We start from the raw sequence: 16,885 nt of genomic DNA on the forward strand, positions 1-16,885 counted from the left end.
GAAAGCAATTGTCACTCCTATCCTTCTGTGAGGACAAGGAAGAAGCAGAAAACTACAGGCCAATATCGATATCAATATTATCAATAAGCTTCTCCTCAGTTCCCAGGAAGATGATAGCATAAATAATCCTAGAAAAGATCTGCAAACATATTAAAGTCAAGTAGATGACCTGGAGTAGTCACCATGGATTCAGAATGGGGAAATCATGTTTAACCAGTGACAGCCTTGTGCAATGCAGTAACCAGCTCTGTGGATGCAGGGAGAGCAGCAGATGTTGTTTACCTTGACTCCAGCAAGGCTTTCAAAACACTCACTCATAAAAGCCTCAGAGAAGCTGATGAAGTACAAGTTAGATAAGTGGACAGTGAGGTGGACTGAACCCTGGCTGAACTGCAGGTCCAAAGGGCTTTGGTTAGTGGCACAAAGGGCAGCTGGAGGGCAGTCACTACTGGAGCAGCCTAGGGCAAATAAGGCCCAACAGCTCCATCTATGACCTGGGTAACAGGACTGATGTCTCAGCAAGATGGCAGGCAATCCAAAACCCTGAGGAGTGCTTGGCATGTCAGATGAGTGATTCAGAGGGACCTCAGGCATCTGGAGAAATGGGCTGTCAGGGTCCCACAGAGTTCACAGTCTGGAAAGCAGCTCTGCAGAAAATGACCTGTGGATCATGGTGAAGAAACTGAACATGAGCCAGCAATGAGCCTTGGTCCTCAGGAAGGCCAACAGCATCCTGGGCTGCATCAAGAAGAGCATCACCAGCAGGCCAAGAGACTGATCTTTGTCGTCTACTCAGGATGCCAGATGGGAGCACATAAAGAAGATGGAGCCAGGTTCTTCTCACTGATGCCCAATGACAGGACAAGAGGACAATCAGAAACCATTACAGGAAATTCCATTTGAACGTAAGAAAAACTCTTCTGCTGTGTCAGTGGTCAAACACTGGAACAGGCTGCCCAGAGAAGTTCTGAAACCTCAACCCTTGGAGATATTCAAACCCTCAATAGACAATCTCCAGCAGTCCTGGCAAGGAGGCTCAGAACTGACAGACTCCAGATGTCTCTCTCAAAGCCTCACAAGCACAAGTTCAAGCCCTGAAAAAAAACATGTTCTAATCCATAAGGAAAGTCACTATACATAAGGAGAGTAGAATTGTCAATGAAATAATACCTAACAAAAATCAAACAAATAGACAGTTTCCTAGTTTTATGAGTTTCTTCTCAGTCAGGTAAACACTGTTGAGCTTCTTATTTTTGGTATCAAAAATTCTACATCTTCATTTGCCACTGTTTTTTTTTTTTTATTCCTTCCTTGATTAAAACCAGTATGTTATTTCAATTCTTTCCAAGGACTACAGTATACAGACATATTGGATAAATTACCTTTGAAGTCAGTGTAGCTAGATTTCACCTAATCACAGAGGCCGGTGATGCATCTTAATTATTTCTTACTCTACATCAAGTAGGGCTGTTGATCATATTTCCTATATTCTGATTCCCCTTTCAGTTTTTCAAATGGATTCATCTAACCCTACATCTCCTCTCCCTCCCCATTTACATTTTCAGCAGCATTATTTTGAAGAACCAACCTCAGTCAACCCCAGTGACTCAGAATAGACATCCATGTCAGTATACAAAGGCATCAGTACTTATAAGCATTCTTTGTTTTATATAGAAAATGGCTCATTAATCCATAAATACCCAGATCTGCATTTCTAAATCTCTATGGACTACATTGTTCTGAAGACCTACAAACTGCAGGGAGGGGAACAAAGCAATGTAACAGGTAGTTACTGAAATAATTGGAAATGCACAGAGGTGGCTGCTGATTATTCTGTGGGCATTTGATTCTGAACTAATTCCCCCACTGTTCTAAGACCTTACTTAAAAATAAGAACAGAGACAAAACTTACTACTAAGAGTATCCATTCATAAGTGTAAACAGGATGGATATGTCATGAGGGAAGTTAAAAACTAGCCAAGGAGTTAGACCAAACAGATAAAAGGAAGGAGCTACACCAGGTAAAGCTATCATGTACATATCCTTTGATGTGGTGACCAATCCACCTGCTGTTAGTGAGGCACAGTGCCAAACACTAGAGCAAAATAAAGGAATTGATTATTGTTTTACAGTGGCTACCAGCCCCAACAAATAGAAAAAGCTAGCTGCATTTCTTGTAAGTAATAAAATTTACTGGGACTGTGATCTTGTTGGATTTAATTGCTGTAATAGATGTTGCTTCAAGAAACCAATTATTTCTTCATACTTAAGAAATACATGGATTTTCTTTTCCATTTGAACAAAGTTCAGAGCATCAAAATTCTCTCATGAAATGTAGCACTCCAGCAAAAACTGAATCATTGTAAGTCAAAAGTTTCTGCAGTTTCTCTTAGCAACTTCTTCTCCAGAAAGTTTATTAGAGTAATTAAGTCACAGCTATTTATTTTGAACAAACTCAGTTCTACACAATGAAACAAAAAGTAACCTTTTAAATCCATGCCATCTGTTTGATAACTAGCACTGTAATACTTCTAGAGCAGAAACAAGACTTTGGTCTCTAAGACCAGACTTCATTACGATGCTAATAGATAGCTGGATGACAACTCCTTTGAGCTTTATATTCCAAATTTAATTTTTAATTGCATTTTTTTATTTCCAAAATTATTTTTTTTTAAATCCTGTTATTCTTTATTGTTCCCTCTGGTTTATTTACGTCTTCAAAATTTTCTCACTCCTTTTCCTTCATTTTCAGTTGTCTTTTCTTGCTCTACAAGGGACTACATCTAGTGATAAATTGTCCTCTCACATCTCATTTAATCAGTTTGAGAAGACACATAAGCGTAGGTTCAGTGAGCTGCTTCCTTAACCATCAACACTCTGCTTGCTCCATTGTTAAAGGCCAAAGCCATTGGAGAACTAGCAAGGAAAACTGCACCCTGCCCAGAAGAGCATCTTTGCAATGCACAACAAGGTCCTGAGGGCACTCACAACATCAAACTCACTCAATTTATCTGGCACCTCCAAAGTTGGAGGCAACTCACTCATGGGAAATTACACAGCAAAAATAATTTTAAAAAACCTTTTGGAAGACTGCTACATTTAATTATTGTCCACAGCATCATTAATTTACAGTTCTAAAGGAATAAACAGCTATTTTCTCTGACTTCCAGATGGAACACAATTTCAATACAGTCTGAAGATCTAATTTTTAAAATGTGGCATGCATCTCAATAAACATAGAAAACAAGAAAATGAACAAGGTCACCATAGCAAAGCCAGCCTGGTATGGATGTGTACATGCATGCCTTAGCAAATCTTGACTTGTCTGCAATTGCCACCTAGTGGCCTTTGGAAAATAAAGAACATCTATCCAAAAACCACAGAATCACGCAGACTTCTGGAGAAGGATTCCTTCATTTTTGCTATTAGTTTCCACTTTTCAGCAGAGAACAATCAATCAAAGGTAAGGCACTCCCCTCTTGCCTTACCCAGCAGAAAAGAATTATCAAGGTTTTAGACATGAGACAAGTGGAAAACTTAGAAGTTATTCACCCCATTCCCCCAAGCTTAATCAGCTTGGAAAGATGTGAACATAAGGAAGGAAAAGAAGGCAACCAACATTCGTGACTTCTCAATTCAGAAAGTAGGCCCTAAGAATGGTGTGTTTCATTTTCTACAACTAATTCTCTTTCTACCATATTCCCTGAAATATAGACCTGGCAGTGATCTCAGGTAATAAAGATTTAATGACACATGAAAAAGGTTTTGATGAGTGATTTTTAAAATGGAAAAAAAAAATTACTCACTTATTTGATTAAAATCTATGTTCTGTGATTAATTATTTTGTCAAATCATGGGTTCAGCCCAGATTCTTGGCTCTGTACTGACAGATTACTCACCTTTGCACAGCAAGCAGGGAAGTTTGTATAGACACAGTTCTTTGCATCTTTCAAGAGAAAAACATTGTTTTTTTCCCCCCCATATATAAACTGACTACATTTTCTTACTTATTTAATTTCATTTTCCTGAAAGAAAATCATACAACAGAATACCAGCTCTGTTACACTAATATTCATTAATATGGGAAGCTCAAACTCTGGGATTAACTCCAAGGAGATATGACTTGGTTTTGGTGGGGAAAAAAGCCAGTGCTAAGGCATAGAGATAACAACTCTTTGAGTGGCAGCTGGAGATAGTAAATATTGTACAGTTGTAGATTAGCTGCATATTATAGCTTTAAAGTAAACAGTGTCAAATACCACACCTCTAACCCCACAAAAAATTACAACATTTCCAGGCTGGAGGAATTTGCTGTTAAAAGAAAAGATTTAACTGTTGTTTTGTGAAGAAGATAAAACTTAGCATCTCAAACAAGATTGTTCCACATACTGAGGAATTTACTGAGCATATGTTAGCAGGGAATTCCTCTTAAAAGGCTGTGGACAGGAGGCTTCTTGAAGGAGTTAAAGGAAACCTAAGTAAGTAATGTTTCTTTGCTCTCAAATGAGGGAAGGACAGTTCTGGACTTTACAGAAGTGATCCTTACCTGTAATTTCCCAAGAGTCAGAGCCAGTGCATGATCATACTGGGACAGGAGAACTATGGACAGCAAGCCCACATGAGTGTCAGCAAGATGGCCTGTGTTCTATTCTGTCCACCTTCAGCAACCCTTATACAAACAACTATTTTTTTTTCCACTGTTGTTCCCAACTTGAGAGCACGCATCTGTCTCTAAAACTCTACACAAAGTTTCCTGAGGCTTTATGAAACGGTGCTGAGGAAATGAAAACTTGGCAAACTTTCCACTTATTGACACAGAAATAAAAATAATTATCAGCAGAGAAAGATGAATATAATAGGATTGTAGAGCTACTGAAATAATTTTCCTGCATTTCTTTAGAATGCCAATGACAAAGCTTTGGAAAATCATTACAGCATGAAAACTTGTCCATTCAAGACAAGAAGTGTCTTTCATCTACCTAACTTTTGATCTTCTCCTATAAACCATTTTTTAAATTATTCTTCATTTCTGGTCTTGTCAGATCTCTCAGATATTTTAATTTTTTCTTTGATACAAACTGGAAGAAGGTTGTACAGTAGAAGAACACTCCATAGCAAAATAAACTATTTAAATACTTTTGCTATGTTAAAACATTATGAAATATATGCTGAGATTAAGACAATTTTGTACTTGCAAATAGGAATTCAGCCGTCAGAGAACTATAGTTACACTTTCCCCTTTTGAGAGCTTGTAAGACAAGACATAATTTGTGTCTCTGAGACTTTTATTTTAAATGTCAGAACATAAGTCTCCAAGCTCTGAGTAGCTCCTAAAATGTACATCTAAAACTCCCTCTAATGGAGTGCTTCATATGAAAGCAAAAAAACTATCAGACAGAATTTCTAAAGTCTTAATTAACTCACAAGACATTCAAACAGAAAACTTAATAACAAATAGACAGATATTTAATATAAGGATCACATATGTATTTCTGCACATTGCTGAAGATTCAGTCTGAGCAACGGTCTTATGGATGAGGACAGTAAAAATGACCTCAGCAGGACATGGGCTCCATGAAACTCCTCAGAGCTTACAGAGGTACAGTGACTGTGATCAGCCAAAGACATCAGGAGGTGCTGCATATGCCAACCTCAGGCATAAGAGAAGTGTCCAGCCAGGAGATGAAATGTGAATGGATAAACAGTACCAGAACAATGACGATGACAGGCTATGAGTGAATGTCACTAATTGTTTCTTGTAAGATAAAATCCATGCTAATATTGCTCTTAAACTATTCTCAGATTACATGGAATCAGACTTAATAAAATTCCAAGAAACACAACAAAGTGAGTAGACTAACTTATGTAACAGAATACTTCAAGTAATAGCTATTACTACAATTACTTCACTTACAAATTCAAGGGTGTTTTAAAGGTAGTGAAAGCTACATTAATCAAAACAAGTTTTTTAGCAAGGTTGATTCTGATTTTGATTCTTGTTAGCTCCGTGCTCCAATCACATTCATATTATAGACAAAATAGCCTGGCAGTAGCAGTAGCTGTATTCCAAGATGAATTTCTAAACCACGAACAGAGCTTTGGCTTTTACCTGGAGCATTCCCAAGATTGCTGGCAAAGGCCATTTAAAGGATAAAATGAATCAGCATATATTCAACAACCTTAACAACACCCACTCAATAGCAGTAAATGCTCAAGTGCTGACAATTTAATTTATACATACTGAATTGAAATATATTATCTTCTAATTTTAAAGAAACAAATGGAAATATCCAATGCTGTCATCTCTCTAGCATAGGAAGATTTTAGAGGAACCTTTTCCCCCATTTCTACAAATCTAAGCTTCTGTGAGAATTTCTTCACTAAAGGTGAAGTGTCAGAATTTCTTCTGACACTAAAGGACAGTGAGGGAGGATTTCAGCCTCCATAGTCACTATTTCATAATGTGCTAAAATACTCAGGCTGATATTTTTCCCATTTTTCAGTTGTATAGAATCTTTCATTTTTGAGTTGTCAATTTTAATTGCTCTGTTTATCTCTGTGCTTATGTTCAGCTTGTAGAACAAATAATGACAGACCACCTTATCCTTCACAAATAAAGTCCAAGTATCTTTTATGTTATTACTATAAGGAAGCAGATTTATACCAGCTGCACTTTACCTTTCTGTAAATAACACACAGGAACAAATATATATATATAAAGATAATCCCAAACAGAAGAGAGGAGGACAGGATTGAACTGCTTGTTTTACAGAATTACAGTCCAGATGATGCTTTCATCTGACAAGCTTTACTGAGCCAAATTATGCTATAAAATGTCTATGTATTGGATATACCCACTCACCATGAGATAAATCAATCTACATAAATCAGAAGCATTACAACACAGAATGCCAAGATATGCATATATCATAGAAAAGGACACTGTAGCCGAGATGCTGAGAGAACAAAGGTCTATTAATGAAAAAGCCTTGTTTCTGTATTTGGGTAATAAATGGACACATGATGTTCTTGAGCATCAGATATGAGTGTTACAATATGAACAACAGTGACTTTCCATACTACAGTTGTCACACTAATACCTATGAACTTTCTATTGCAATATTAAGTTAATGTAAAACTTCATCCTAAAAATGCAATTGGACCAAAGCCTTGTCACACGTCCATTCACTCACTTTTAAGCACAATTTTTCTGTCATAAAACTTCAACTGTGATGAGTGAGGAAGAGGAAATACAGAACTTCCAACACTGTAAATACAGTTTCTCAAAGCCTTCATTAAGACTACTTTTTAAAAAACCAAGCAACAACAAAAGAGACTATAAAAACATCATAACTCATAAAATGAGATGCTATTTTAGTGCTATTAGTGCAGTCACAATCACCAAATGACTCAAGAGTATTGGGATAAACATACTGAAAAGAAATATGGCCTGAAAGTATGCCATGAGTGCAAAAGATGCTCAGAGAACACCAATCAACTACAACAATCAGCAAGCATACTCTGGCTTTCTCTAACAGCACATCAGCTCATCTGAGTGACAGGGGTTTGTACTGACTAGAAAATACAACATTAAATTGCTTTAATCCGAAGGCCCAAGAAAGCATAGACACATTGTTATATCCATTAAGATAATCCACCTTGTTATTAGCAAAGCCCACATTAGGGAATACTTACCTAAAATTATTTTAGCCTAGATGATATTTTAGAAGACTTTAGACAAGATGGGGTTTTTTAATATGAACCTGTAATGTGTCAGACATGTCTCTATGCCCAGTGCTTTCCAATAGAGACACTTTTTAAAACATATAAATACACCCCAAGATCAATGAAAATGTAACGTCCATACCATTTGTTCATTTTAAGTAAATAATCTTCTCAGCTAGACAGTGTATGACAACAACTTCACAAAAATCTTATTCCTATCAGTGCAGTTTCAAAAGCATCCAAGGCCTTGGCTCATTTCTTGGGAGGGGGTTAAAAAAGTGCAAAATGCAAGCATATCCCAGCTCCCATACTTGGTGTCTGACTCCTCACATTGCATCAGCCTCTGCCAAACCTTCTAAAAGCTGCAGAAGAAAGGGGCAGGGATAAAACAAGACAGTGCAGAATCTCTTCACTATTGGAACACCTTGCAGAACATCCTGTTTCTGCTGGAATCCAATTGTGATCACAGACTTCAAACTTTCAGAAAGAATATCCATAGTATCACAAACCAGCCTGCAGACTTAATGAGGCCTTGGACAAAAGGTCTGAAATTTGGGGCTGTCACAACAGCTTTGGTAGCACGATTCTGTCAGACCACCCTGCTAGGAGGGCACATGTGGGCATGCCAAGATGTAAAACCTATCGGGATTCTGCTACAACAGGGAGAAAAACAAGTGGCATCCCATCCACACTGTCCAGAAACAATCCCAAAAACTATGCCAAAACCACATTTCCAGTTTATCTCAGAGAAAATTAGAAATTTTTTCATTCCAAAAAACAGACCAGAGGGGAAATAACATGGAGACAGTATGGATAATCAGAAATACTGGTTTGCTAAGTTAATTGAGAGAACAGACTCATTTTGGATGTCAATTGCTCAGAGGGGCCTCTACTTCAAGGGATTGTTTCTCCCCTCAGAATGAAAACCAGATGGGTAAATTCATTATTCATATTCTAAACACTAATTGCAACACTCATTTTCTAATAAACAAGCATGCAATTCTCTGTTGTGCATTCGCCACCAGAAAATCTTGTATCTGTTGAAGAGATTTAAGATATATGCAATATTTCAGGCTCTTTATGATCCTTCCTTAAGCATGTTAACATTCAATATGCCCTAATTAGTTTCTCTTTCAAAATACATTCCTGATTTCCAAATTATAGGCTAATACCTTTCTTTAACTTGATAGGCTAGATTATTTTATTTATTTGCCTTTTTGGACAAGCTGTAAAAGCATTTTTCCTGAGGAAAACAGGAATGCTTTCTTTTTGTTTTTTTCTTCCACTTGCTCCAAGAAGGTGAAAGTTTTTTATTTATCTTCAGCATAACCTTTTGTTACTAATAGGAAGGAAATGCTCCCTGAAGCTCACCACTTTATGCCTTTCAGTTTAATGATACAAATGTCTTCTGAGGTAGAGAAGCATAAACTCATTAGCAGCATTTCAGTTCTCTCGGCTGCAGAAGCCTGGAGGAAAAGAAACCTGAAGACAGAATAGCTGATTCTAGCACTGAAATTTACATCCTAAACCAAATTATAACATCTAATTTTATATAATCTTTATATCTCAAATTAGGATTTCTCTCTTTGCATTCTGAAAGGGGCTTGATCTTAATTGGATTTATGCTTTTCCACATGTGTCTTGACTTATTTCTGCTTTAAAACATGAGAGGCTGAAGAGATATTTCCAGGTGGGTTTGGAGAACAGAAACAAGCTTTTATGAATGTCATAAATATATCTAATAGAAAAGTAATTGATGAGCAATATAATCAAAGAGCATCCTAATGTAGACAAGACTAACAAGTTTATACAAAAATGTGCTATTTGAAAATAGCACATTCAAACAATAAATCTAATTAAATTCCCTTAATAGTCATAAGCAATCCATCACAGAAACAAAAGAACAACTAGTGTATAATGTATGGATATATTATAAAATAATTTGTAAGGTTTATATTTACTTTTAGGTTTCATACACTCAGGTTCTCCCAAAGTAGCAAACAGACATCTACAATGCAATAAGAGGAGACTGCAAGATCAAATGTGTCCCTATTCAGCAATAATACATTAACAGTTATTAGTGAAAAACACATGATTTATACAGCACACACATTGTAGAGAAAGAAACCAAATTAAAAGAAATTAAATGGACAGTTAAACTAAAATGGAGAGCCACTGAAATAAAGTGCTGCTAAGAAACTCCCTAAAAGTTGCTACAAGACGAAAGTTAGAAAAATTCACGTGAATAAACTCATCTATTGAGAAAAACCCACATAAAGCCAAAAATATACATCATCCATAAATCAAATGTGAAACTGTCTGAATGAATATGACAGAGTTTATCTGAAAAAGAAATTCTGCTCTGTATCCAATGTCTAGTCATTTCCCCTCAAACCTATAAGTAAATCCCTTCTGGACTCCATTAAATGCCTTAAAGGACAGAGGACAGATAGATCCATCACTTTGACAAAACGAAAGAAGGATAAAGAAACCTTTGTTTGGAATCCTATCTCTCAGGAGCACTGCAGAATATGGGATGTTTTTCCATTTGAATTCTCACAGTATCTGATTCACACTTCTCTTTTGCTTTAATCACTTGATAAAGCATTTTAAAACAGTTAAAAATAAATTACCTCAGCAAAAATTCAGCTAAAATTTGACATACTATCATAGTAACCACAAAAATATCTCCAATATTTATGATTTCTGGCAAGAATATTCCCAATCCTTTAACACTTAGCACAGTGACTGCAGTATATCTTCTATATCAATAAATGATTCAGAAACAGATGGTATAAGTTCCATAAACATTTCAAACAAAAAAAGCCATGCCAGTGTTCTTCCTTAGAAGGAAAAGCCAGCCTTAGGCAACCCTGGATGCTAACTCTGGCAGCATCACTTTGAAGAAGAACAACTTTTAAGAAAAATAGATTTCATGTCCTTTTTACTATGATGGGCCAAAGGTTACTTTGTGTTGTATGTGGCTTTTCAAGACAGCTGTCTGTTCAGCTCTGACTTGGAAATGCCTGTACATCACACCAGAGAATTCAGCAAACTGTGACCTTCATTATCATCTTTTTCTCTCATTTTCTTCCATCTGAGGTGCATGAGAAATGAGTGGCAGTAACACTTCCCCATTCTGTTGTCAATTCAGAATCCTAAACACTGATTTTTACTCTGCAAAAGCACAAGCACTTCCTATAAATTGTTTGATGACAAATTGTATGGAAATATGTACCACAAGGGTAGGGAGATGCAAATGAAACATGAACTGTGAAGACAGGTGAAAGAAGAGCTAAGGAAATCACCAGTCTTGGTGAGGGTGAGAACCCCCAGGACAGCCTTCTGTCAGAACTTCAAAGTCAACATTCCAGGCAGGACTTGCCAGGAAGCACACGAGCCCATCCACGCAAAGTGGGCACAACTGTTCAGGTTTACCTCTCTGCTCCACACAGAGCTGTGGAAGACCACGGCCTTTCTCCCAGACTGCAGAAAGCTCCTAATGCCATTTGTACCCATGAAGCTTAAGGTTGGGTCCTGCACAGAGATAAGCAGTACCCAAATCTGTGCTGAAAACTGAACTGAATCTGAAGTGAAAACACTCTGGGTCACAAGTTAAAAGGACAACAGCCTCACAGATTCCCTCTAGCCTTTATGAGACAAGTCCCATCTCTGCATCTGCTCCCAGTCATCCACAGGGCCAGAGGCCAGGTCTTTGCTAGAAAAGACCATGGTTAAACCAAACAGAAAGTTTCCTCAGATAGACAGGCACTACTTTTGCTCTGCTGTTGTCTCACCTATGCCTTGAGTCCCTGGAGCTCTCCAGCCCTATCTCATCCCACACTAGGTCCTGCATTCTCGTGTTCATGCAGCCATGGGCTGTGACAGAGGGGAACGCAAAGGCCTCACCAGTCTCTACAGCCAAAAGTCAGTGAGAAACACCAAGAGAAATAGGACCATAGAATACATTCAAGTCAGTCCTTGAAAGGCTACTTTGTGGAAAAAAAAAAAAAAGAAAAACAGAGATAACCTGAGACTGTAGCACTCCAGAAAGTGAAACAAAACCTGTTTTAGGCACAACCTTGTACATGGAGACCATTAGAGAGAAGAAAGGAAGCACAAAGAGCCCAAGTGTCACAGCCATATGAGCAAGACTGCCAGAGCACCAGCACTGCCAGCTGAGCCCTTTACTGCTATGAGTCCTGAAGCCAAATTTCAGAAGAGAGCTTCCTTCTCTGTAATACCCACCTTCCAAGGATCACTGACCCTCTACAAGGAGTGCTTCATGAACACCAGGAATTCATGACAAGGAAGTGTTCAAGGTACATGCATGGGTAGAACTGTACTCCTCTACTTCAGGTAACAATGTTAATTCTGATCACAGATAACACAAAATATGTCTAAGAACAGTCCCACAGTAAAATACCCATTTAATAAGCTTTTTCTGTCTACACCATTTAGATACAATACAGCAACTGCTAGACTTGCATGAAAACAAACATTTCCTGTGTTAAAAATATTACATATTTTGTACAAGGAATATTATTTTTTCATTCCAATTAAAATGCAAATCTTCCAATCTGCTCGCTTACAGGATGTTTGGCTGAAAGTCTGCCAGTCACAGTTCCTGTTTGATTCCAAGTAGAAGAAATAAATCCCTGCAATCAAGTAAAGTAAAAAACAAAAATGAAAACAAGAATGAAAACACACAGCTATATTTTATTTAATATAAGTATCGGGAATAAAAATTCTCAGCAATCAAAACAAGAAAATATAAAAAATACTTCTAAATTTTCCATGTATAAAAGTTCTTAAACTGTAAACACTGCAATAATTTCACATCTTTTTATGATTTCACTAACAAGCCACTTTCTACTAAAAGCCACTTTATATATTTCTACCTTTTTCATGCACGTTTGTAGTCCATCTATGTAAGTTGATTTCATCTTATGAACCTAAAATACAAAAATTTTAAGGTAAATGTTTGGTTACAAAAATACGGTATTTTGCAAATTAAAGATCCTAATTTGCAAGTGCATCCTGTTTGTAGACTTTTCTTTTTTAAAGGCAGTTTTATCTGAGTAAATAATGGCTATATACTCACTGACAGCTTAACCTATTCATGTAACTTAGGTAAGTTCTTGGTTATAACCTAAAGACAGGATCCTGCAGATAATATTAAATTAACTAATGGAATTTATTCTTTTACCTCTTATATCCCCAGGTCAATAAATTACATGAAAACCATACACACGAAGAAACCCACAAAAAAAAATTTAAAAAAAAATCAAAACCAAACACACACAAAACCACACTTTTTACCTTTTTAAATTGTTTTTAAATACTTGGAAGCTCATTCACTGAAAACCTAATGATTAAGTGTGGGAGAAGACTAACTAGATAGTTTTGGATTTTCAGGCTTGTTACCCCAAAATTCCCCATAAACAGTTATTTCATTCAGTTTATGTAAAGCATTTCTTCAGAACCCATAAGATAGATGTTTTGTCCTAAGTATGCCTTATATCACTACAGAAATTTAACAGTGAACTTTCCCAATTGTCTTTGAAACATTGTACAAGTTGTTTGCTTGCTATAATCTAACACAGAATAAAATAACTATAAGCATTAAAATTTAAAAAGTCTTAAGAATACTGATTTCAAATCAGCATTTGGATGAACTTTCACTAGAGCCAACTTATTTAGCTACAAATTTGTTATCTATCTTACTAAATTTTGCTTCAATGCAACTACATTTTGTGAAAAAATATCAGCTCACCTGGCGGTATTCTAAAATTATCTTAGGCAAAGGATGAAGATCTTGCAATTTATTTAGCTGCAAAATCAAGAATGTGAATTACTGACATGCTTTTCTTGAAGTTATATTATTAAAAGTACCTTAACAGAATATATTTTGGAGGAAGAAATTTTCTTGATAAGCTGAATGGACAAAATACTGGCTGAAGGATGATGTCCTTCAAGCAGTCCCACCCCAGCCTCAAGGTAGCATTCATTAGGAAGGCTGGAGATTACTCCTTCCCATTTCATTTTCATTCCTGTCCCAGACAGGGACAAAAAGACACATAGACTTAAAAACTTTCCCACAGGAACTTTGAAAACACTGGGGTGTGACGTGTGCATATTATTTATGGCCCTTTGTTTCTTTTGCTATACAGCACCAGTGCAAGAGAGAACATTTTGAAAATAGACAAAACTATATATATACACACACATACATATTTATACACACACAGTCCAAGAGGAGAATTTCTCCTGTTCATGCCTTAAATGTTCCAGGAAAACTTCAAGAGAAATTCAAACTGTCAAATTAAAAACCAACAAGATAAAGCATATTTCTGATTACTTTGATTGGAAACTGCCAAAAAATCTATTGAGAAAAGAATTAAATTATTAAAATAGAGACTGGATATTTATAAGTACAACAAAAAATACCTGGAACTACAAGTCCAAGATGAAAAAAAGATGCAATTGTCACAGAATGCATCTTTAAACAAACAAGGGTTGTTTTGGTTTTTTTTGCTATCAGGGAGAAACAACATCTTAAGACTAAATGTCTACTATTTATCTCCTGGAAGGTTTCATCCTACCTTTCTCTAAATAACTAAGTCTCAGCAGTTGTTGGAAATAGAATACTGGACTACATAAAAGCATTGCTTAGATTATAGCAACAAACCTTATGTTCCCATAAAATGGTGACATGAATTCTATTTCACTGATCCCTCCCATTTCCTAAGGCTGTCATTCCAAGATTATGTTTGATCTATGAAACCTTCTCCTTGAGTAGTGTTTTACGGTTAAAATGTTGAGGTTACTGGAGATCATATTTGGTAGTTCAGACACTTGACTGAAAAGGGGAATTTCCTCCTTAAGAAATAAGTATTTCCTTTCTACCTTCCCCAAAGATGTTCCTGTTCAGCAATGAGTTGTGCACTCCTATGTACACTAGAGCAATTCAACTGTGGCACCAAATCAGAAACAGGCAGCTGTACAGCAGCTTTTTCTCTTCTAAAAAGAATCTCCATTGCTATTATTATCTTCACAAAATGATTTTTTAATGATCTGAAAAGGGGATCAAGAGCACCCTCAATCAGTTTGCAGATGATACCAAGTTGGATGGAAGAGTTGGTCTGCTGGAGGGCAGGAAGGCTCCACAGAGGGATCTGGACAGGCTGGATCAGTGGTCCAAGGTCAGTGATCTGATTCAACAAGGCCAAGTGCTGGGTCCTGCCCCTGGGTCACAACAGCCCCTGCAGTGCCACAGGCTGGGGCAGAGTGGCTGGAAAGGGCCCAGTGGAAAAGGACCTGGGTGTTGGTTGAGAGTGACTGAACATGAGCCAGGTGTGCCCAGGTGGCCAAGAAGGCCAATGGCACCTGGCCTGGAACAGCAGTAGTGTGGCCAGCAGGACCAAGGCAGTGACTGTCACCCTGTACTCAGCAGTGAGAACTATGCTCTGTTTCAGACCCTTCATTTCAGAAAGGACATTGAGGTGCTGAAGTGAGTCCAGAGAAGGACAACAGAGCTGGAAAAGGGTCTGGAGCACAAGTCTGGTGAGGAACAGCTGAAGGAGCTAGGGATGAAAGCCTGGAGAAAAGGAGGCTCAGGGGAGACCTTCAGTAGCTGGTTTGTTTTTCCCTACCTTGGAGTGCAACTTTCTTTTCTGGCACTAGTACAATACGAAAATAAACAAAGATCATTAGAAAAACTTTAGACAAATCACAGTTTCACTGGAATATAACTTAAAAGTTTTGCTAAATCATGCAGCTGGTTTTAAAACCCTTCCCTGTCTCACCACAACTTCTGAGGTGGACATGAGCTGTTGTATTTCAGTTCTGTGAAGTTTCTCACACAGCGTATGCAGCTTTAACTTATCAAATAGTACCTAAAGTAAGAAAAAGACAATAAATCTTTCAGTGTTTCAAGTGCTGAAATAGAAAGGAAAATCATTGCGTGCTTGAACTTAAACAGAAAACAGGTTACAAGGTAAATAAAGAATACTGTAGCAAAGAGAACTAACACAGAACTGAAAATCTTTATTTTTGAGTTATTGAAGCAGTGACATACTTACTAAAAAATGCATAATTTATGTACACACATTCAAATACAGATTATTCAACATCATATTTATGAAAAAACTGCTATGTCCTTCATTAACATCAGAAAATAAGATAATATAGAAAAAAAGTCAGAAGTGGTAAGGACATATACACTTTACAGTTCTTGTGCATCAATAAATCTACAGAACATGCACCTTAAGAAGAAATAGTAGTACAAATAATACCTCTCGGAGTTGACAACTGCTGGTCAAAAGGAATCGTTCTCCAGCAACCTCATGAGCCTCCTGTTCAAGCTCTTTGAGCCGCAACTATAAATCAGGACAACAAAATTACTCTGTTCACATTATTATTTTCTTCAATATCTGCTAATTCCAAGGTTAATGAGAATACTGGACCTTTATTTAAAAACTGAGTACTTGATATTGCGTAATCATTGCTGTCTATCAATATTTGCTTGAGTAGATTGCTTATATGTTCCTTAATTTATGGTGCTTCGTGATCTGGAAAGGAGATTTATTGCAGTAAGAAGTACCGACATTTGTGGTTAAAGAATTGATGTTACTGAAGCCTACAGAGATCTGTGAGAAACACAGCTATGCAAACTGTTCTGATAAATTAGTGATCTGTCAGACCAGTATGATTATCTAGTCAAGTTTTATGTTACAAAATGGGATCCTCTTGTAGTTATTTTTATCAAAGAACACTCATTTAAGGAATGTATTGCTCACAAAAAGAGGGAGAGAAGTCTTTCGCTTCTCAGGAAGATGGTTACTGAAAACTGTAGGTTCAGAAAGAGTCATTACCATTTTCACTCTAAACACATAACCCCAAGAGACCTGTGAATTTTGCAATTTCAATGCAATTTCAGTTCTGGGGCAGGGCTGATGAAGCAGGTATCTCTTTTACTTGTGTAAATAAACAGGGACATATCCTAATATGTAAATATAATTATGTATATTTATAATAATATACTAAAACCACCACACTATTACATAATATGTGACAAAAGTTCCTTCTCTTTTTAATCAGTTAACCTCAGTAAAAGCACAAAGATTATGTGATACAATTTTCAAGGAAAAAAATTAAT

At 36.9% G+C, this 16,885-nt stretch overlaps 1 protein-coding gene across 1 annotated transcript in view; it reads right to left on the reverse strand.

Moving 5' to 3' along the window:
* Positions 1–16,885, reverse strand: part of POLN (DNA polymerase nu) — an 88,428-nt gene that overhangs the window by 55,704 nt on the left and 15,839 nt on the right. Inside the window, exons 10-14 of the mRNA XM_062493326.1 lie at positions 16,023–16,106; positions 15,534–15,623; positions 13,502–13,558; positions 12,627–12,680; positions 12,318–12,383 (exon numbers count right to left, since the gene is read on the reverse strand). Of these exons, the coding sequence (XP_062349310.1) occupies positions 12,318–12,383; positions 12,627–12,680; positions 13,502–13,558; positions 15,534–15,623; positions 16,023–16,106 (351 nt within the window). The remainder of the gene's footprint in view (positions 1–12,317; positions 12,384–12,626; positions 12,681–13,501; positions 13,559–15,533; positions 15,624–16,022; positions 16,107–16,885) is intronic.

The sequence above is a fragment of the Cinclus cinclus genome, chromosome 5 (genome assembly GCF_963662255.1).
Source record: "Cinclus cinclus chromosome 5, bCinCin1.1, whole genome shotgun sequence".
In the NCBI taxonomy this organism is placed as follows: domain Eukaryota; kingdom Metazoa; phylum Chordata; class Aves; order Passeriformes; family Cinclidae; genus Cinclus; species Cinclus cinclus.